Here is a 14,466-nt window from a genome sequence, read left to right on the forward strand (position 1 = left end):
TTTATTATTTATTTTAGAGAGAGAAAGGGAAGGGAGGGAGAAAGAGCGGGAGAGAAACATCAGTGTGAGAGAGAAACATCAATCAGTTGCCTCTCACATACCCCCATCCAGGGACTAGCCTGCAACCCAAGCAAGTGTCCTGACCAGAATCAGACTGGCGACCTTTTGCTTTGTGGAATGACGCCCAGCTCACTGAGCCACCCCAGCCAGGGTAGGGAGTCTTTAAACTCTTTTAAATTAAACATTCCCTCATTCTGGTAACTTTGAAAGGAAAGTGCAACTTTTATATTCTATATGGGTGCTCCAGTTTATTTCCTTAATCATGTAATGTACCGTTTCTTCCAAGATCTAAGGGATTTCTGGACGCTACATTCCTTATCCCAAAATATCTATGGGCGTCCTTGGGAATACGGAGCAAGGCCCCACGGCACACTGTGTTCCCACCACTAGACAGCCCAGGGAGACCAACTGCAATTAGTGTAAAAACCCGGTTTCCTGACTCTGTGGAAAGCACCTGTCCTGCTTGATTGGTTTCCTGTTAGGCAAATAAAATTCAACAACAACAACAACAAACAGGGACAGGCAAGAAACCCCGAGGTTTTCTGGGTGCTGCCCAAGGGGACCCCAAGTGGTCTGTTCACAGCAAGTCAGCTCTCCCAGATGTAAGTTAACAGGATGCCAACCATGATTTTAGAAAACGGACCCAAGTATCAAACGTTCAAACACTCTCACAGCCTCTGATAGATTTCCCTTCTGGAAAACCACGGTGATGGTTTGGTAAAAAACTGTGTATCAGAGACACCAAGCTCCCACCGTCAGGGGGACCTGACATTGTGGGGTGTCCTCTGCCACCTGGTTTCTCTTCCATGCCTCCCCCCACCTCCACCTGTCACACACCTAAACATAACAGAGGCCCGAAGAATGCACTTTTGTTGTGGGGAAATTTCCAAATCCCTGTTTCCCATTTAAGCAAACAAATGAAAAGGAATATTTTTTCTTTGGCTTATTTTTCTTTTCACACCTACTAAAACTAAGCCAGGCTGCATTTTCCTTGAGAGTTGTACCCTATTAAACTGGCTCAGGGACAGGCCTATATATTGAGCCACAAATCTGTCAGGAAGCGAGACATACGTAGTTTGGAAAAACACACAAGGGTCTAATTTTATCTTTAAAGGATGAAGAAAACAGGATGCTTGCTATTGACTACAGAAAGGGTGTGAAAAACACCGGTTCCTCCCAGGATAAGAAATAAGGACAGAGTGGGACCAAGGCACCAGGGGAAGGGAGGGGCGGTGTCACTTCTTACAGGAAACTCCAGAGGTTACCAGGCTCCAGGCACACCTCCAACGTGGCCTGAGGGCTCCCGTCGCCCTCCAGAGCACGCAGCCCCATCCTAATGTTCCCCCAACTGCTCTCAGGGGACAGGGGCAGAAAACCGCCCACTGCCCTTCGGTGTTGGCTCACCCATCTCCCTAAGGCGTTTCTTCTCCGGTCCAACTGCTTCTGTTACAAAGCCAACCCAGTCAGCTGCCACGGACCCTCACACTGCACTTTGCCTCGGCACTGTGCGAAAGCCAGAAATGAGCCCCAGGCTCTGACACTGCACTGTTTACCACTCTGACCTGACCTCTCACGGCTGCCAGACACACAGTTCCCACCTCCAACCTGGCCAGCTCCACCTGCCCCCTGGACAGTGGAACTGACGTCTATACCACCGATAGTGATGGCAACATGTAGGCAAGCTGTCACCTCTGCAAGGTCTGTTCTGAGAAAGCCTTCCACAGCATCGCTTGCCTAGAAGGGAGTGCTGCCCGGGACGGGGACCAGGCTAGACTCTGGGAATAAAGCTATGAAGAGCACAAAGAAATAAACAAACACACATACCCACACGCACACATACATATTCCCTCCTCCAGCCAAAACTCCCACAGAGCAACAATCCATGGTCATTAAGCTGGCAGAGGTTTTAGGTTCTGGTCATCATCATAGAGAAGAGCTCATTATTTTTCCTCTAGGCCTTATCTCTGGCAGCCTAATATTATTCCTCCTTCTGTCCAGCAGCCAAAGTGAAATACTCGGCTCCCTCAAAAAGGGATGGTAGATAAGGGAGAACCTCAGTGAACAGGGCCTCTAAACTAATCCATAACACCTCTCCCAGCTTTCACCTGTATAGCTCGGGGACTTTCCATGGCAGGCAAGCCCTCCCACGTGGAGAGGAAGGTGGAGAAGGATCCAGCAGTGACCACCACTCAGGGGGCCCGGCGCGGAGCTGCCCCCACTGGCCGCTGCAGAAAATCACTTCCCGGACCTGAAAAGCCCCAGTCTGATGGACACCCCTAGCTATTGTTTTTCTTTACTACAGATTATCAGGAACAAAGCAGGTATATTTAGCTGTCATCAGTACTTTTTTGTAGCACAAACACCTTGCTTCTTACTCATCATCCAACAGTAATCTACCCAAAGGCACCAGCAGTCCTTAATATCTGCTTGGCTCAAATGTCAACCCCTGAGGAATCCTCTCCTGACTCACCCTGTACCAGTCAGGCACTTTGTGACACTGTCATTTTTATATATTTTTACAAGAGATATATATTTGGTCTCCACGCCTGCTCCTGGCACAGAGCTCCTAAAACTGTTGGCATGTCCTGACAAGAGCAAGAATAAAGGTGAAAGGGAGCATCTTATTCATGGACCCTTACAACCACACCTGAGTTATATTACTAAGGTGGTTTCTGGAAAGCCTCTGGATAACCACAGGGTGGGGCTGGTTGCCAGGGGAGCCAACCATGTGACTAAATGGTTGAAACGTTCAGCCCCCCAGCCCCTGGGGAAAGGAATGGCCAATAATTTAGCCAATCATACCTATTTAATGATGCCTCCACAAAAACCCTAGCAGAAGGGGTTTGGAGCGCTTCTAGGCTGGTGGACATGTGGAGGTGCCGGGAGAGTAGGGGGCCCCAAGAGGGCCTGGAAGCTCTGCACCCCTTCCACACACTTGTCCTGGGCACCTCTGCCATCTGGCTGTTCTTGAGCTGTATCCTTTTATAATAAACCACCAATCTAGTAAGTAAAATGTTTCCCTGAGTTCTGTGAGTTGCTCCAGCAAACTGTTGACTCTGAGGGGGGATCACGGGAACCTCTCGCTTGTAGCCAGTTGGTCAGAAGCACAGGTGACAGCCTGGAACTTACAATTGGTGTCTGCTGGGGAGGAGCCCTGTGGGACCTGATGCTATCTCCAGGTAGATAGTGTCAGAACTGAGTAAATTGTAGGACACCAGTTGGTGTCCAGAGAGAACTGCAGAATTGCCTGGTGTGGGAAAAACACCCACACGTCTGGTTTCAGAAGTGTGGTAATAAAGAATAGAGTAAGAAAACAAGAGTTATTTCCTCTCTCATACCTGTAGCATGTACTTCAAAGCATCCCCATTTTTCCCTTCAAAGCACTCACTAGACATAACTATATAAAAACCCAGGAGTCATCCTAGGTCATCTTTCCCCCAGTCCCCCTACGCCACACCCTTAAACCCATGAGCAAGTCCGGTGGCCTCAACACCCAGAACCTGTCCCCACCCTCCCCCACCCCACCCCCCCCGCCCCACTCACTTCTCTCCAGCTCCACCACCTCCTCCCAGGGCCCAGCCACCACCCTGCACCCACTGGGGCGACTGCAGGACACCAGCCACTGCTCCGGCCTCCGGTCTTGCCTCCCTTCACTGCCCATAACCACCAACATCACCCCTTTTTCTTTTTAATCTCACCCGAGGACATTCTCACTTGCTTTTTTAGAGAGAGGAAGGGAGACAGAGAAACATCAATGCGAGAGAAGCAACCATTGGTTGGTTGCCTTTGTGTGCACCCAGGCTGGGAATTCATGCCAGGACCGGGGATCACATGTGCCCGTGCCTGGACCAGGAATGAACCCACAGTCTAGGTATGTGCCTCCTGACTGGGCAACAAAACTGCAACCTTTCGTTTACAGGGACGAGGCTCTAGTCACTGAGCCATACTAGCTGGGGCCCAGTGTCCCTTTTTAAATTGATGACTAGACCACACCCTGCCTTCTACGCTGCAGTGGCTTCTGGTGCCCATTAGACCACGCCCCACCCTTGGACTGGGCACCTGCGTCAGCAGGCCCCGCCCACCTCTCTAGCCTCAACCCCAGCCCCTCAGAGCTTGGCAGCTGTCTCCTGAGCTTGTCAAGATTATTCCCACCCCAGGCCCTTTGTTTCTGCTGTTTCTTCTGCCTGGAATGTCCTGTCCCCAAGTATTTGGATGACTGACTCCTTGTCACTCAGTTCTCAGCTCAAATGTCCCCTCTGATAAGAAGCCTTCCCGACCACCTTATCTGAGGTTGGCTGCCTCTGCACCTCCCAGGTGACACATTATCATTTCACTTATCATCACAGCAAGTTGTTTGTTGAGGTGCGAATTATCTAAAGCCTCCCCAGCAGAATGTGAGCTCCCTGAGAACAGGCACTGGGGCTTGTTCACAACTTATTCCAGGCACCCAGAAAGAAATCTGGCACATAGTAGGCCTGAATGAACTATCTAGGCAATAAATGTATATATTTAATTAGTATTTCTCTCTCCTGGGCAAGGAATTATGTTCTTTATTGAAACTGCTGGACCCAGCACAATATCTGACACTTAGCTGACACTTAGATATTTCAAAGAAGAATAAGAAGAGAGTATGTGTATGCCCTGGCTGGGTGGCTTAGTTGGTCAGAACACCATTCCCATACACCAAAAGGTTGTGGGTTCAAGTCCTAGTCAGACCACATACCTAGGTTGTGGGTTAGATACCCAGTCATGGTGCATATGGGAGGCAACTGATCCATGTTTCTCTCTCTCCCTTTCCATCTCTCTCTAAAATCAATAAACATATCCTTGGACGAGGATGAAAAAAAAAAGAGCATGTGTAGACAAAAGGGGAAGAGAATAGAGAAAACTGAGTGAGCAGAGAAATGAGTGACTTTATTGTACCAGGTCACCAGTGAGTGGTACTGTGTGCAGCTACTGGTGCCCCTTCCCCACGCTCTAACATGCCCAAGCCTTACACTTCCTTTTCCTTCCTCTGTATGGTCTTCTTTTCCTCGGTCTCATTTTTGCTTCAGGTAGCCTGCAATTTGGGCAGCTGAACATAAGACCAATGCTCTACAGGTAGCTTTCAAGGCTCAAAAGGTCAGTAGCCATGAAATCTAGGTTTCCTTTATGTGTACCTTGCAGTGCAGCACCACAGCTCTCAGGAAATGTGGGCCTCTGTTCACGGGCAACAGTGAAATCTGGGCTCATTTAGAAGAGATTTTAATTACCTAATATGCTCAGCAACCAAGAGCAGAAGGGGAGGGCTCCATGGTCCCCCCCCACCCCGCCACCTCGGTAGAGGGGTGGGAAGTGGGTTGGGACCAGGAGAACCCCAGGGCGGTAGATTTCCACTTCATGAAAAGCCAATCAGGCATCTTTTCAAAGTATTTCAGAGACCCTCCAGACCTCCTAAATAAACATCCTCTCAGAGACAGTGCTCAGGTCCAGTACCCTTGACTAGCAATTACTGAATGTAAATGCTGAATCAAGAGAGTTTCTGGGCAATTTTAAGTCATCTCTTCCTTCCTAAACACAAGGAATACAAGTGCCCCAAAAGTCTGGAAGCAAATGACTATAAATAAGTGATGATAGAAGACTGAATAATTGTCCATTGGTTTAAAGTAAAGAGAAAAAAGTAACAGGAGGCATAAGAAAAACACAGCAGAGAAAAAGGAGAGTATCCAGAAGACTCAGGGAAAAGCACGCCTTTGAGAATGATTTAATGCAACATCCAGAAGAGGGATATTTTTAAAATAGTTTGGTATCCATAAACAGAGAACCAGAGGGCAGAGTGTCCATGCAACCACAGTAGCAGCGGAACATCGCTGCAAGCAAGGTGAGACAGAAAAGCAACCGGAGAGGAAGAATTACAAAGAAGGCAAGCAGGACTTGTGCTTCACAGAGCTATCAAAAGTCACACCCTGGTTCTGCCACTTACCATGTGTGATCACAAAAAGCCCAGCCTCCTAAATTGTAACTCATCTCGTGAGGCTCTTACAAGGAATAAATTTAAACATATATGGGAGAGCATATCACCTAGGGGAGTTCTCTGTAACAATGGGTTCCCCTAGACCCTGATCATTATGCTCATTCCCACCTCTAAGCATATTTTATTCTTGTTGAGGATGTTCCCACCCCTTTGATCCTATTCATCCTCCAGAGCCCATCAAAAGGCACACCCCCTCTGAGAAGCCCACGAGGGTTTCTCCCCTCTCTGACCTCTCACTGCAACTAATGCTTTCATTAAAATACTGAATACCTTACATTAAGTGACATAAGACAGAGAAAGACAAATATATGATTTCATTTAATGTGGAATCTAAAAAACAAAAAAGTAGATAAAGCAGGAACAGACTCATAGAACAAACTGATAGTTGTCAGAGAGGAGGGAAGTTGGGGGGCTGGGTGAAAAAGGTGGAGGGATTAAGATGTACTGATTGGTAGTTACAAAATAGTCATAGAGATGTAAGGTACAGCATAGGGAATATGGTCAATAATATTGTAATAACTATGCATGGGGCCAGGTGGGTACTGGACTTATTAGGAGGCTATCACTTCGTAAACTATATAAATGTCTAACCACTATACTATACACCTGAACTATTATAAAATAATATGGAATATCAGGTGTAGTTGAAATATTTAAAAAGTTAGTAAATTGCTTCTAAAAGTCTGATATGGAAAAAAATACGACTTCATATTTATAAAAAAAAATTGCAATACTTGAAAATATTCTGCCTTGTATGAATCTTTAAACTCTCATATATTAAGCCCTAAAAGAACCTTTCTGAAGTTGAAGGCTATGTAATGATCTATATTTTTAATATCCTCTAGGATGAAGGGAAATTTTGAACTCATAATAACTGATTAAACCGGGCTCTCTGGCCATAGAGAGATAGGAAGGGTGTCACCCAAAGGCTCCTGTTGGGGACATCCTGGCCCCCATGTTCACTGTCCACAGAACCACCCAGGTATCACCCCTCCTTCAAGGGGAGAGGGGAGGCCCAGAAGCCAGCGAGAAGGAAAAGAAGAAATCCTAAAGGTCAGGAGCCACAGGAGTGAGCATTTACTGTGGATTTCTGACGGGAGAGAGAAGGGTGCTTGTGGATTTGTGATCTCGGGTAAACCTGACCATAGGAGACTGGTGTCCAGCATATGTAAGTCTGCTGAACTCTTGGGTGACTCTAAATGCAGCCCATTCTTACCTATATTGGGCTTGGAAGTGGCTTTGCACAAAGCTTTGACCTAGAGAAAGCTGACCCGATGGTGACAGGTGGTTCTCGGAGGTTTGACTGGCTTCGGGCTGCAGCTGCAAAGAAATGAGGAAAGGAAGCACATTAATACCCTCCCATCTCTCCACTGCTTCCGGACCAAGCCTCAGCCTCCTCCTGGGACACAGCACCCGCCTCTGCACTTGGACTCTGCAGAACCTGGGCCTTCAGTGTCGCCTTCACCATAATTTACAGGTGGCAAACATAAGGCCCACAGGCCGAATGCAGTCCTCCATTTTGTCTTATCCGGCCAGGCACCTTGTTTCTACCTGGCGGCAGTGCCGAGCTCTCACTTAACAGGTAAGGAGTAGTTACATTTATACAGTCCTAAAATTACATGCGGCCCTTTGAAGACAACTCTGAGGCAGATGTGGTCCCTGGTGAAAATGAGTTTGACACCCCTGCCATAATTCCTTGCTCCTTCCATCTCTTGACCTCACAAATTCCCTGTGAAAGAATGAATTATAAGAGCTGCCTGAAGCATCAACTTTGGCCAACACTCACACATACTCACCCAGCCTTGCCTACTACCTCTGAATTTACTACCCTGTCCTTTATCTCCACGCTGCAGGCCCTCATGTGTCTAGATACCTCTGGTACATTTCACGAGGGTGAGCTGCTGTGACTTCAAACATGCCCACACCAGTTTCCACCTACTAACCAGAGCTGTCCTCAGTTTCTGGTGAGCCAGCCTTCACATGACCATCTTTCTCAGACAAACCACCTTATACCTCAGATTAATGAATAAGCCTCCTTCTTTCCACATACCAACTCTATTGTATCCTCCCTTACATTCCCTTCTGTTTAAGTTTCCTGCTGTTGCTGTAGCAAATCACCACACAAACAACAGAAATTTATTCTGTCACAGCTCTCAAGCCCAAAAATCCAAAATCAGCATCACTAGCCCCAGACCGGGTGTTGGCAGGGCCACACAGCCTGGCAAACCTTTCTTGCCTCTCTCAGCTTCTGCTGGCTACAGGGATGCGGTGGCTTGTGGCCACATCGCTGTGGTCTCCAAGGCCCGCATCTTCAAAAAGCCAGGAGAAGGGAACATAGGTGAAGGCTTTGGGGTGAAGTCCAGCAATGTCTGAAATTTCATTTAAAATGCATCAAAAAATATAAGATGTGGAAAACAAAGGGGAATGATAAGTGGATTCAAGGATGAATAGATGCATAAATATGTGGTAAAGCAGTTTTAGTAAAATACAAATTATAGAATCTAGGTGGTGGGTATGAGGTGTTCACTGTATAATTAACTCGACTTGTCCATATGTTTAGAATTTTCCATGATAAAATACTGGGACAACTAAGGGTGACAAATACTCAGAATGGTCACTCTTAGTTGTCCCACTATTTTCTTAAGCCCAACTTGACCAGAATATAGGATGTGCAAGGTAAAGCAGAAAATTTGACTGGAGATGGAGTCTGGAGCCATGTAGGGTGGGGTCTTCAATGTCCTAAAGAAGATCATCTTGTTCGGTAATGGGCACAGTAGCAAAGTTAAAAATTAGACTCTGGAGTCAGACTGTCTGTGTTCAAATCCCTGTATGGCACTTAGCTGGTAGGGTTACTCAGCCTCTGATCCAGATAAATAATTTACCTCATCTCTTTGCTCCAAGGTTTCCTTACTGTAATAAAGGGATAATGAATGCCAATACCTATCTGATAGAAGTGTTTTGAGATTAAAAGAGTTAATATATGTTGTTTAAGTATTTGTTGTTGTTGCTATCACAAAATGGGAAGTACCCGATGGGTTTTGAACCCAGAGGAAGCTGCATGCATGGACAGATGCTTTAACTTGACAGACGGTGCCCAGGATGAAGGAGGGTAAGTCCGGAGTTAGGACACAAACAAGGAGGCTCAAGGGTCCAGGTCACGAGAGGGTGAACTAGAGAGGGAGCTGTAAAAAGGGGAAGGGGGTACAGACTCAGACACAGGGTATACGCAGCTCATAACAGACCACCTGAGGGGGGAGCAGGCAAACAGGACCAACTCAAGCTTCCAACGTGGTGCCTGGAAAATGCCTGTTCCATGAACAGAGTCCAAAGAAGTGGGTCAGGGACGGGCATGCCGAGTTGGAGGTGATCCACATCTGGGCAGAGCCATCTACCAGCAAATCAACAAAGGGCCCAGAGGACAAACAACTTGGATATAGAGAGGACACTGGTATTTTTGGCTGCCCAGGATTCATTCTTCTTCTTGGTAGTGGCGCCCCTTTTGGAACATTGAATCAAGTCAATGGGGAGGTGGGGAAGGCTCTTTAATCAGGGGTCCTGCTCCCCCTTCCCCAAGGATGGACACACTCCCCCAGCTGGACTACTGACATGACCCTGCCTTGCATGGGAAGCAAAGTGAGCAAGGCTGAAAGCAGTGATTCTAGCAAAATCCAGGCCAGAACAGTTCCTGCCACTGAGACAGCCCCACCCCAGAGCTGTCTGCTTCTCACAGGTTCCAAGCCTGGTTCTTCAGCCTTCCCTTTGATCCTGCAGGCTGCCCCTTGGCCTCCTCCTGAGTTCCCTTCTGGTCTGAGTCAGCTGAAGACCTCACAATGATACAGGCTGCTTTGGCATCAGGTGATAACGCAGCATGCTGGGCGCAGCAGCGGACAGGGTCCCCGGGGATGGGGTATGGAAAGGGGAAGTCCTGACCTAGGCTGTGGTGAGTGGCAGCAGAGGGCCATTCACATAACACACACTGTGGATGAGGTCAGAGCAGGCTGGCTCCGCTCTGCCAGCCAAGTGAGCTGGAACGTCTCTCATTCTACATCTGAAAAAATAGGAGCATCTCATCCACCTCAGGGAGCCATCGTTACAACCAGAGGAGGTGAGGTGTGTATCCTCTGTAGTACATAGTAGGTGCTTAATAAATATTAGCTTCCTGCTCCTCTCCCCATCCTCATTCCTTTCTTAATTCTGTAAGAGTCCCGAAAAGGACTGCTTGTGTGTCTATAGGAATGTAAAAAGCTGCCCTTTCTGCCAGATGAAAATATTTGAGAATCATTACAGTTATGCAGAAGAAAGTAGTCCTTATGTTTGCTATTCCAGTTTCAATAAATCTGGCTTTATGGCTTTTATATGTTTTGAAACAGACATAACCTCAAAAACTGCTCACAGTTATGCAGAGGATAGTCCCTTTCCTTCTTGGAAAGGGGAAATGAAGTTTTTTGCCAAGTTACCCTAACAGCTCTGTTCCATTCCTTCGAGCACCAGCAGCCAGGCCTCCACAGGTGGCCCAATTTTCTGACAGCAGATTTCAGTACAGGCTTTGACCCCAGACAGAGAAAAAGGTCTTTTCTGGTTTCAATCACGTCAAATTAAGCACTGGGCAAGCTCCTCTTCCTGGCCCACAGCCCCCGCCCCTCCCCATTCTTGCCTGGTCGTGGTATGCTCCGAACATTCACAGCCCATTAAAGGAACAGGCAATAGCCCGCGTGGCCGAGCACACTGAGCACGAGGCAGAGGGGCCTGAAATCAGGCTGAGTGGTTGGTAGGCCCAGGCAGGTAGGGCCCGTAGACCACATAGGAGACTGGCTATTGTTCTGAGCGCCACAGGAAGCCATCAGAGGAGTTTAAGCAGAAGAGTGATGTGATCTTATTTCCTGTCTGCAAAGGTCACTATGGCTATAGTATGAGAACATATAATAGTGGGGCATATTGCAAATTGGAATTATAGCTGCCTCTACATGGGTTGTGAAGTTGTTAAAAAAATTTATTTGCAGGCCCTCTTGGCTTAAATAAACTCAATGTTATATCAGAGAAAGGTTTGGTTGAATGCATAGAGTCCCATTGGAAGAGGGGGTGCTTTTGCCCCCAGGGAACATTTGGCAATGTCTGGAGATGTTTTAGGTTATCGGTTACAATCCAGGGGCCACCGGCATCAGCTGGGTACAGGGATGCTATGAATGCCAACATGCACAGAACAGCTTCCACAACAAGGAACTGCCTGGCCCAAATATTGGAAGGGCTGAGGTTAAGAAACCCTGTTCCAGAGTTGTATTTCCTAGACTGGACCCTGGCTCTCCCACCTACTTGCTGTGTGACTTGGGGCAAGTTACTTAACATCTCTCTTCTCTTGCCTTTACCTGACTCCAAGGGACAAAGAGGAAGATTGAAAGACAATTTAGAAGTGGTTGATCCCTCCTACTTCCCCAGTAGGAGGAGCTGCCTCACAGAGCTGGGGAGCAGGGGGAGGGGGACAGGACAAGGGGCCTTTCCCACAGAGCCAGCGGCAGGAGGGACTGTGAAGGCAGCGGACACAGTAAGGGGAGGGACCCAGCACACTGGCTCTGAGGAAGACAGACTTGGGTTCAATTCTGTTTCTCTCAAGAAGTTGAATGACTTTGGGTAACTTAACCTAAATTCCTGTTAACTGTAAAACAGAAGAATTAGCTCACAGCTGTTCCTAGACCAAGATGGTAGCTGGTTTCATTGAGAGAACTGGGCACGCAGAACTTGCTCAAATTTGCCTGGCTTCTCATCTCTAACTTTCCCTCTGGTTTTGCCAAGCTCAAGCAGACTTCCTCTCTCTTTGCACTACTTAGTCTCTGTGACTGGGCCACTTTTCCATGGCCCTGTGCGAGGCACCCGTCCAGGCTGGCTGGCCTTATGGTCCTGAGATCTCATCATGAGGAGCAGCAGCTCTGGAACCAGTTGGTCTGGGTTCGAATCCAGGTTCTGCCGTCCCCTGGATAACCTTATGACTTAGTCCCTACTTAAATCAGTTATTGGTGTGGGATTTAAAAGAGTCAATCATGTGGGAAAAATAATAATAATAAAAGAAAATAAATAATGAGGTATCCTTGCAAATATTTAAACACGACTACTCAATTTATTCAACCATTCAGGAACTTATTTAGTGTCTTCTGTGTGTCAGCAGTAAAATAAATCATGAAAAGCATCACATTAGATGCATGGCACATAAATACTCAAAAAGTATCTTTTTTAAAAAAGTATATCATTCTGATTTCAAAATGTGTTCACTCTAAGATTATAAAAAGCAGAGTGTAGTGGAATGCAATGTTTATCTGCTCAACCTTCCTTTCTTTGGGAAGCGACCCAGCCAGAACCTTAAAAAGCTCTCCTCAGCCATGTGATCTGGGTGGAGTTCACCCCCTCCCCCCACCCCACAGGCATGCATACAATTCAGGTGTGACCAATCAGAAAATTCCATTCTGTAGGCCACCTGCCCTGTGATGGACATATGAACCACTCTGGGACAATCACATCTTCCCTGGGCTTTTTCTGGAATCCCAAACTCTAAAGAACATTTGAGCTTTCAGGGGCCCCTTTTGACACCATGTGGGCAGAGCCAGTCTGGGGATGAAGCCAGAGACAAGAGATAGAGAGCCAAAGACCTGGTAACGTCATCTGAGTACCTGGATCCAGCCTTACCTGAAGCTGGTGTGAACTTTGGACTAGCAAGTTCTAAAAGTCAATAAATGTCCTTTCCCTAAGTTGAATCAAGTGAAATTCCTGTCACTTGCAACTAAAAGGGTCTAAATAAGATAAACAGAAAGTCAGTGTACATTAAAGAAAAATCACTCACAAGCCTGCAACCCAGGGAAAGCACTACAACCTTTGAGTGTGCGGTCCTCCCAGCTTCTGTTGTGGTGATGTTCTTGCTCTGTTTCATTTGTGTGTTTTGTGGGTGACTGCGGTGGTTCTTTTTCAAATAAGGAAACAGGCTTTCAAGCTAGACCCATCCCCTTTGGACTAGAATCCTGATTCTGTCCCATTTTTAGCTCTGTTGCTTTGGGAAAGTTACCCTACCTCTCTGATTCTTACATATATAATAATTTAACATATCATATTAAATTATTACATATTATATTGTTATATTTACCCATATCTAAAATGAGGATAGTTACCCTAGCATCTCTCTATAAATGATGTTACTCATACTGCATATAACACTCCAAGACATGATCTGAGGAACGCCACATACTGTGCAAGCCTCACTTCCCTCCTTCTGTGCACCTGACATCCTGCTGTCTTGGGCATGAGGACTGCGTGGCACTTCTGTCAAGCTCTTAGCTTTTAATGACATTATATTGTTGTTTAAAATGAATGTTTTCTTATTTGTGACATACATGATTCTGTTTTCTTTTCCTTAAAGCTGCAACTTATTTTAAAAGAGAAAGAAACAAAGATAATAGCTGGCTATGGGAAAAAGTTTTTAAAAATGACTCAGCTTCCAGAGCCATTCATTTTTTAAATAAAAACTGTGTATCTTTAAGGTGTACAACATGAACAGCTGATACACACACACAAAGTGGAATGATTACTCCCATTAAACTAACATACCCATCTCCTCACAAAGCTACCTTTGTTGTGTGCGGTAAGAGCCCCTGAAATCTACTCTCTCCGCGAATTTCCCGTGTTGCTGACGGCAGTCATCATGCTGCACGTTCGAGCTCTGGACTCATTCATCCCACACGACCGCAACTGCCGTCATTCTTTGCGACTCAGGAATGATGGGCTCCAAGCAAATAATGACAAGGAAGGTGACGGCTAAAAGACTGAAAGACTTCCAAAGGGGGTTTTACTTGGTTCATAAGCAGGACAGGAACAAAGTGCCCAGATGTAAAACAAAAACACTGGTAAATCAGTTCTCGTGGCTGCATCGGGATCAGCTTTGAGACACATGAAAACAACGTGTGACTGACTCACGACCACGGCTTGTGTGCCATTTTCTCAATTACAGCAGCGTATTCACGGATATCGCTGTAACTCTGCTGCTCACTTATGGCACAGTAACTTCACTTGCTTTTACTTTCTTAAGTGAGAGATAGAAGAACAGCAGTAGAGCAGAACCCATCATTGATCTTTATTAGCAAAGCCCATGGAGAACACAGCTGATGTATCGATTAACAAATGACCGTAGAGCTTTCTGACTCCCAAAGTTTTGACCATCTGGGAATGTGAAATGCACACATGTAAAGATCATCCACCCTGAGTCTGAGACAACAAGACTGGGAATCAGTGCTGTGTAGGATGCGTCACGGAGAAAACAATGGTAGAGTTAAAATGATACCATCTGAAAATAAGCCGTGGTACCCATGGCTTCAGATGAACACACTAACACACAGAATACTGACAAAAAGGAGAGTTTT

The 14,466-nt window shown here is 46.5% G+C and overlaps 1 protein-coding gene across 3 annotated transcripts in view; it reads right to left on the reverse strand.

Annotated features, from left to right (window-relative positions):
* The window catches only part of USP43 (ubiquitin specific peptidase 43), a 61,187-nt gene that overhangs the window by 38,862 nt on the left and 7,859 nt on the right, over positions 1–14,466 (reverse strand). For all 3 annotated transcript variants that reach the window (XM_028534366.2, XM_036032998.1, XM_028534365.2), the window contains exon 3: positions 7,290–7,393. In XM_028534366.2, the coding sequence (XP_028390167.2) occupies positions 7,290–7,393 (104 nt within the window). The remainder of the gene's footprint in view (positions 1–7,289; positions 7,394–14,466) is intronic.

Source organism: Phyllostomus discolor, chromosome 8 (assembly GCF_004126475.2).
Source record: "Phyllostomus discolor isolate MPI-MPIP mPhyDis1 chromosome 8, mPhyDis1.pri.v3, whole genome shotgun sequence".
NCBI lineage: Eukaryota > Metazoa > Chordata > Mammalia > Chiroptera > Phyllostomidae > Phyllostomus > Phyllostomus discolor.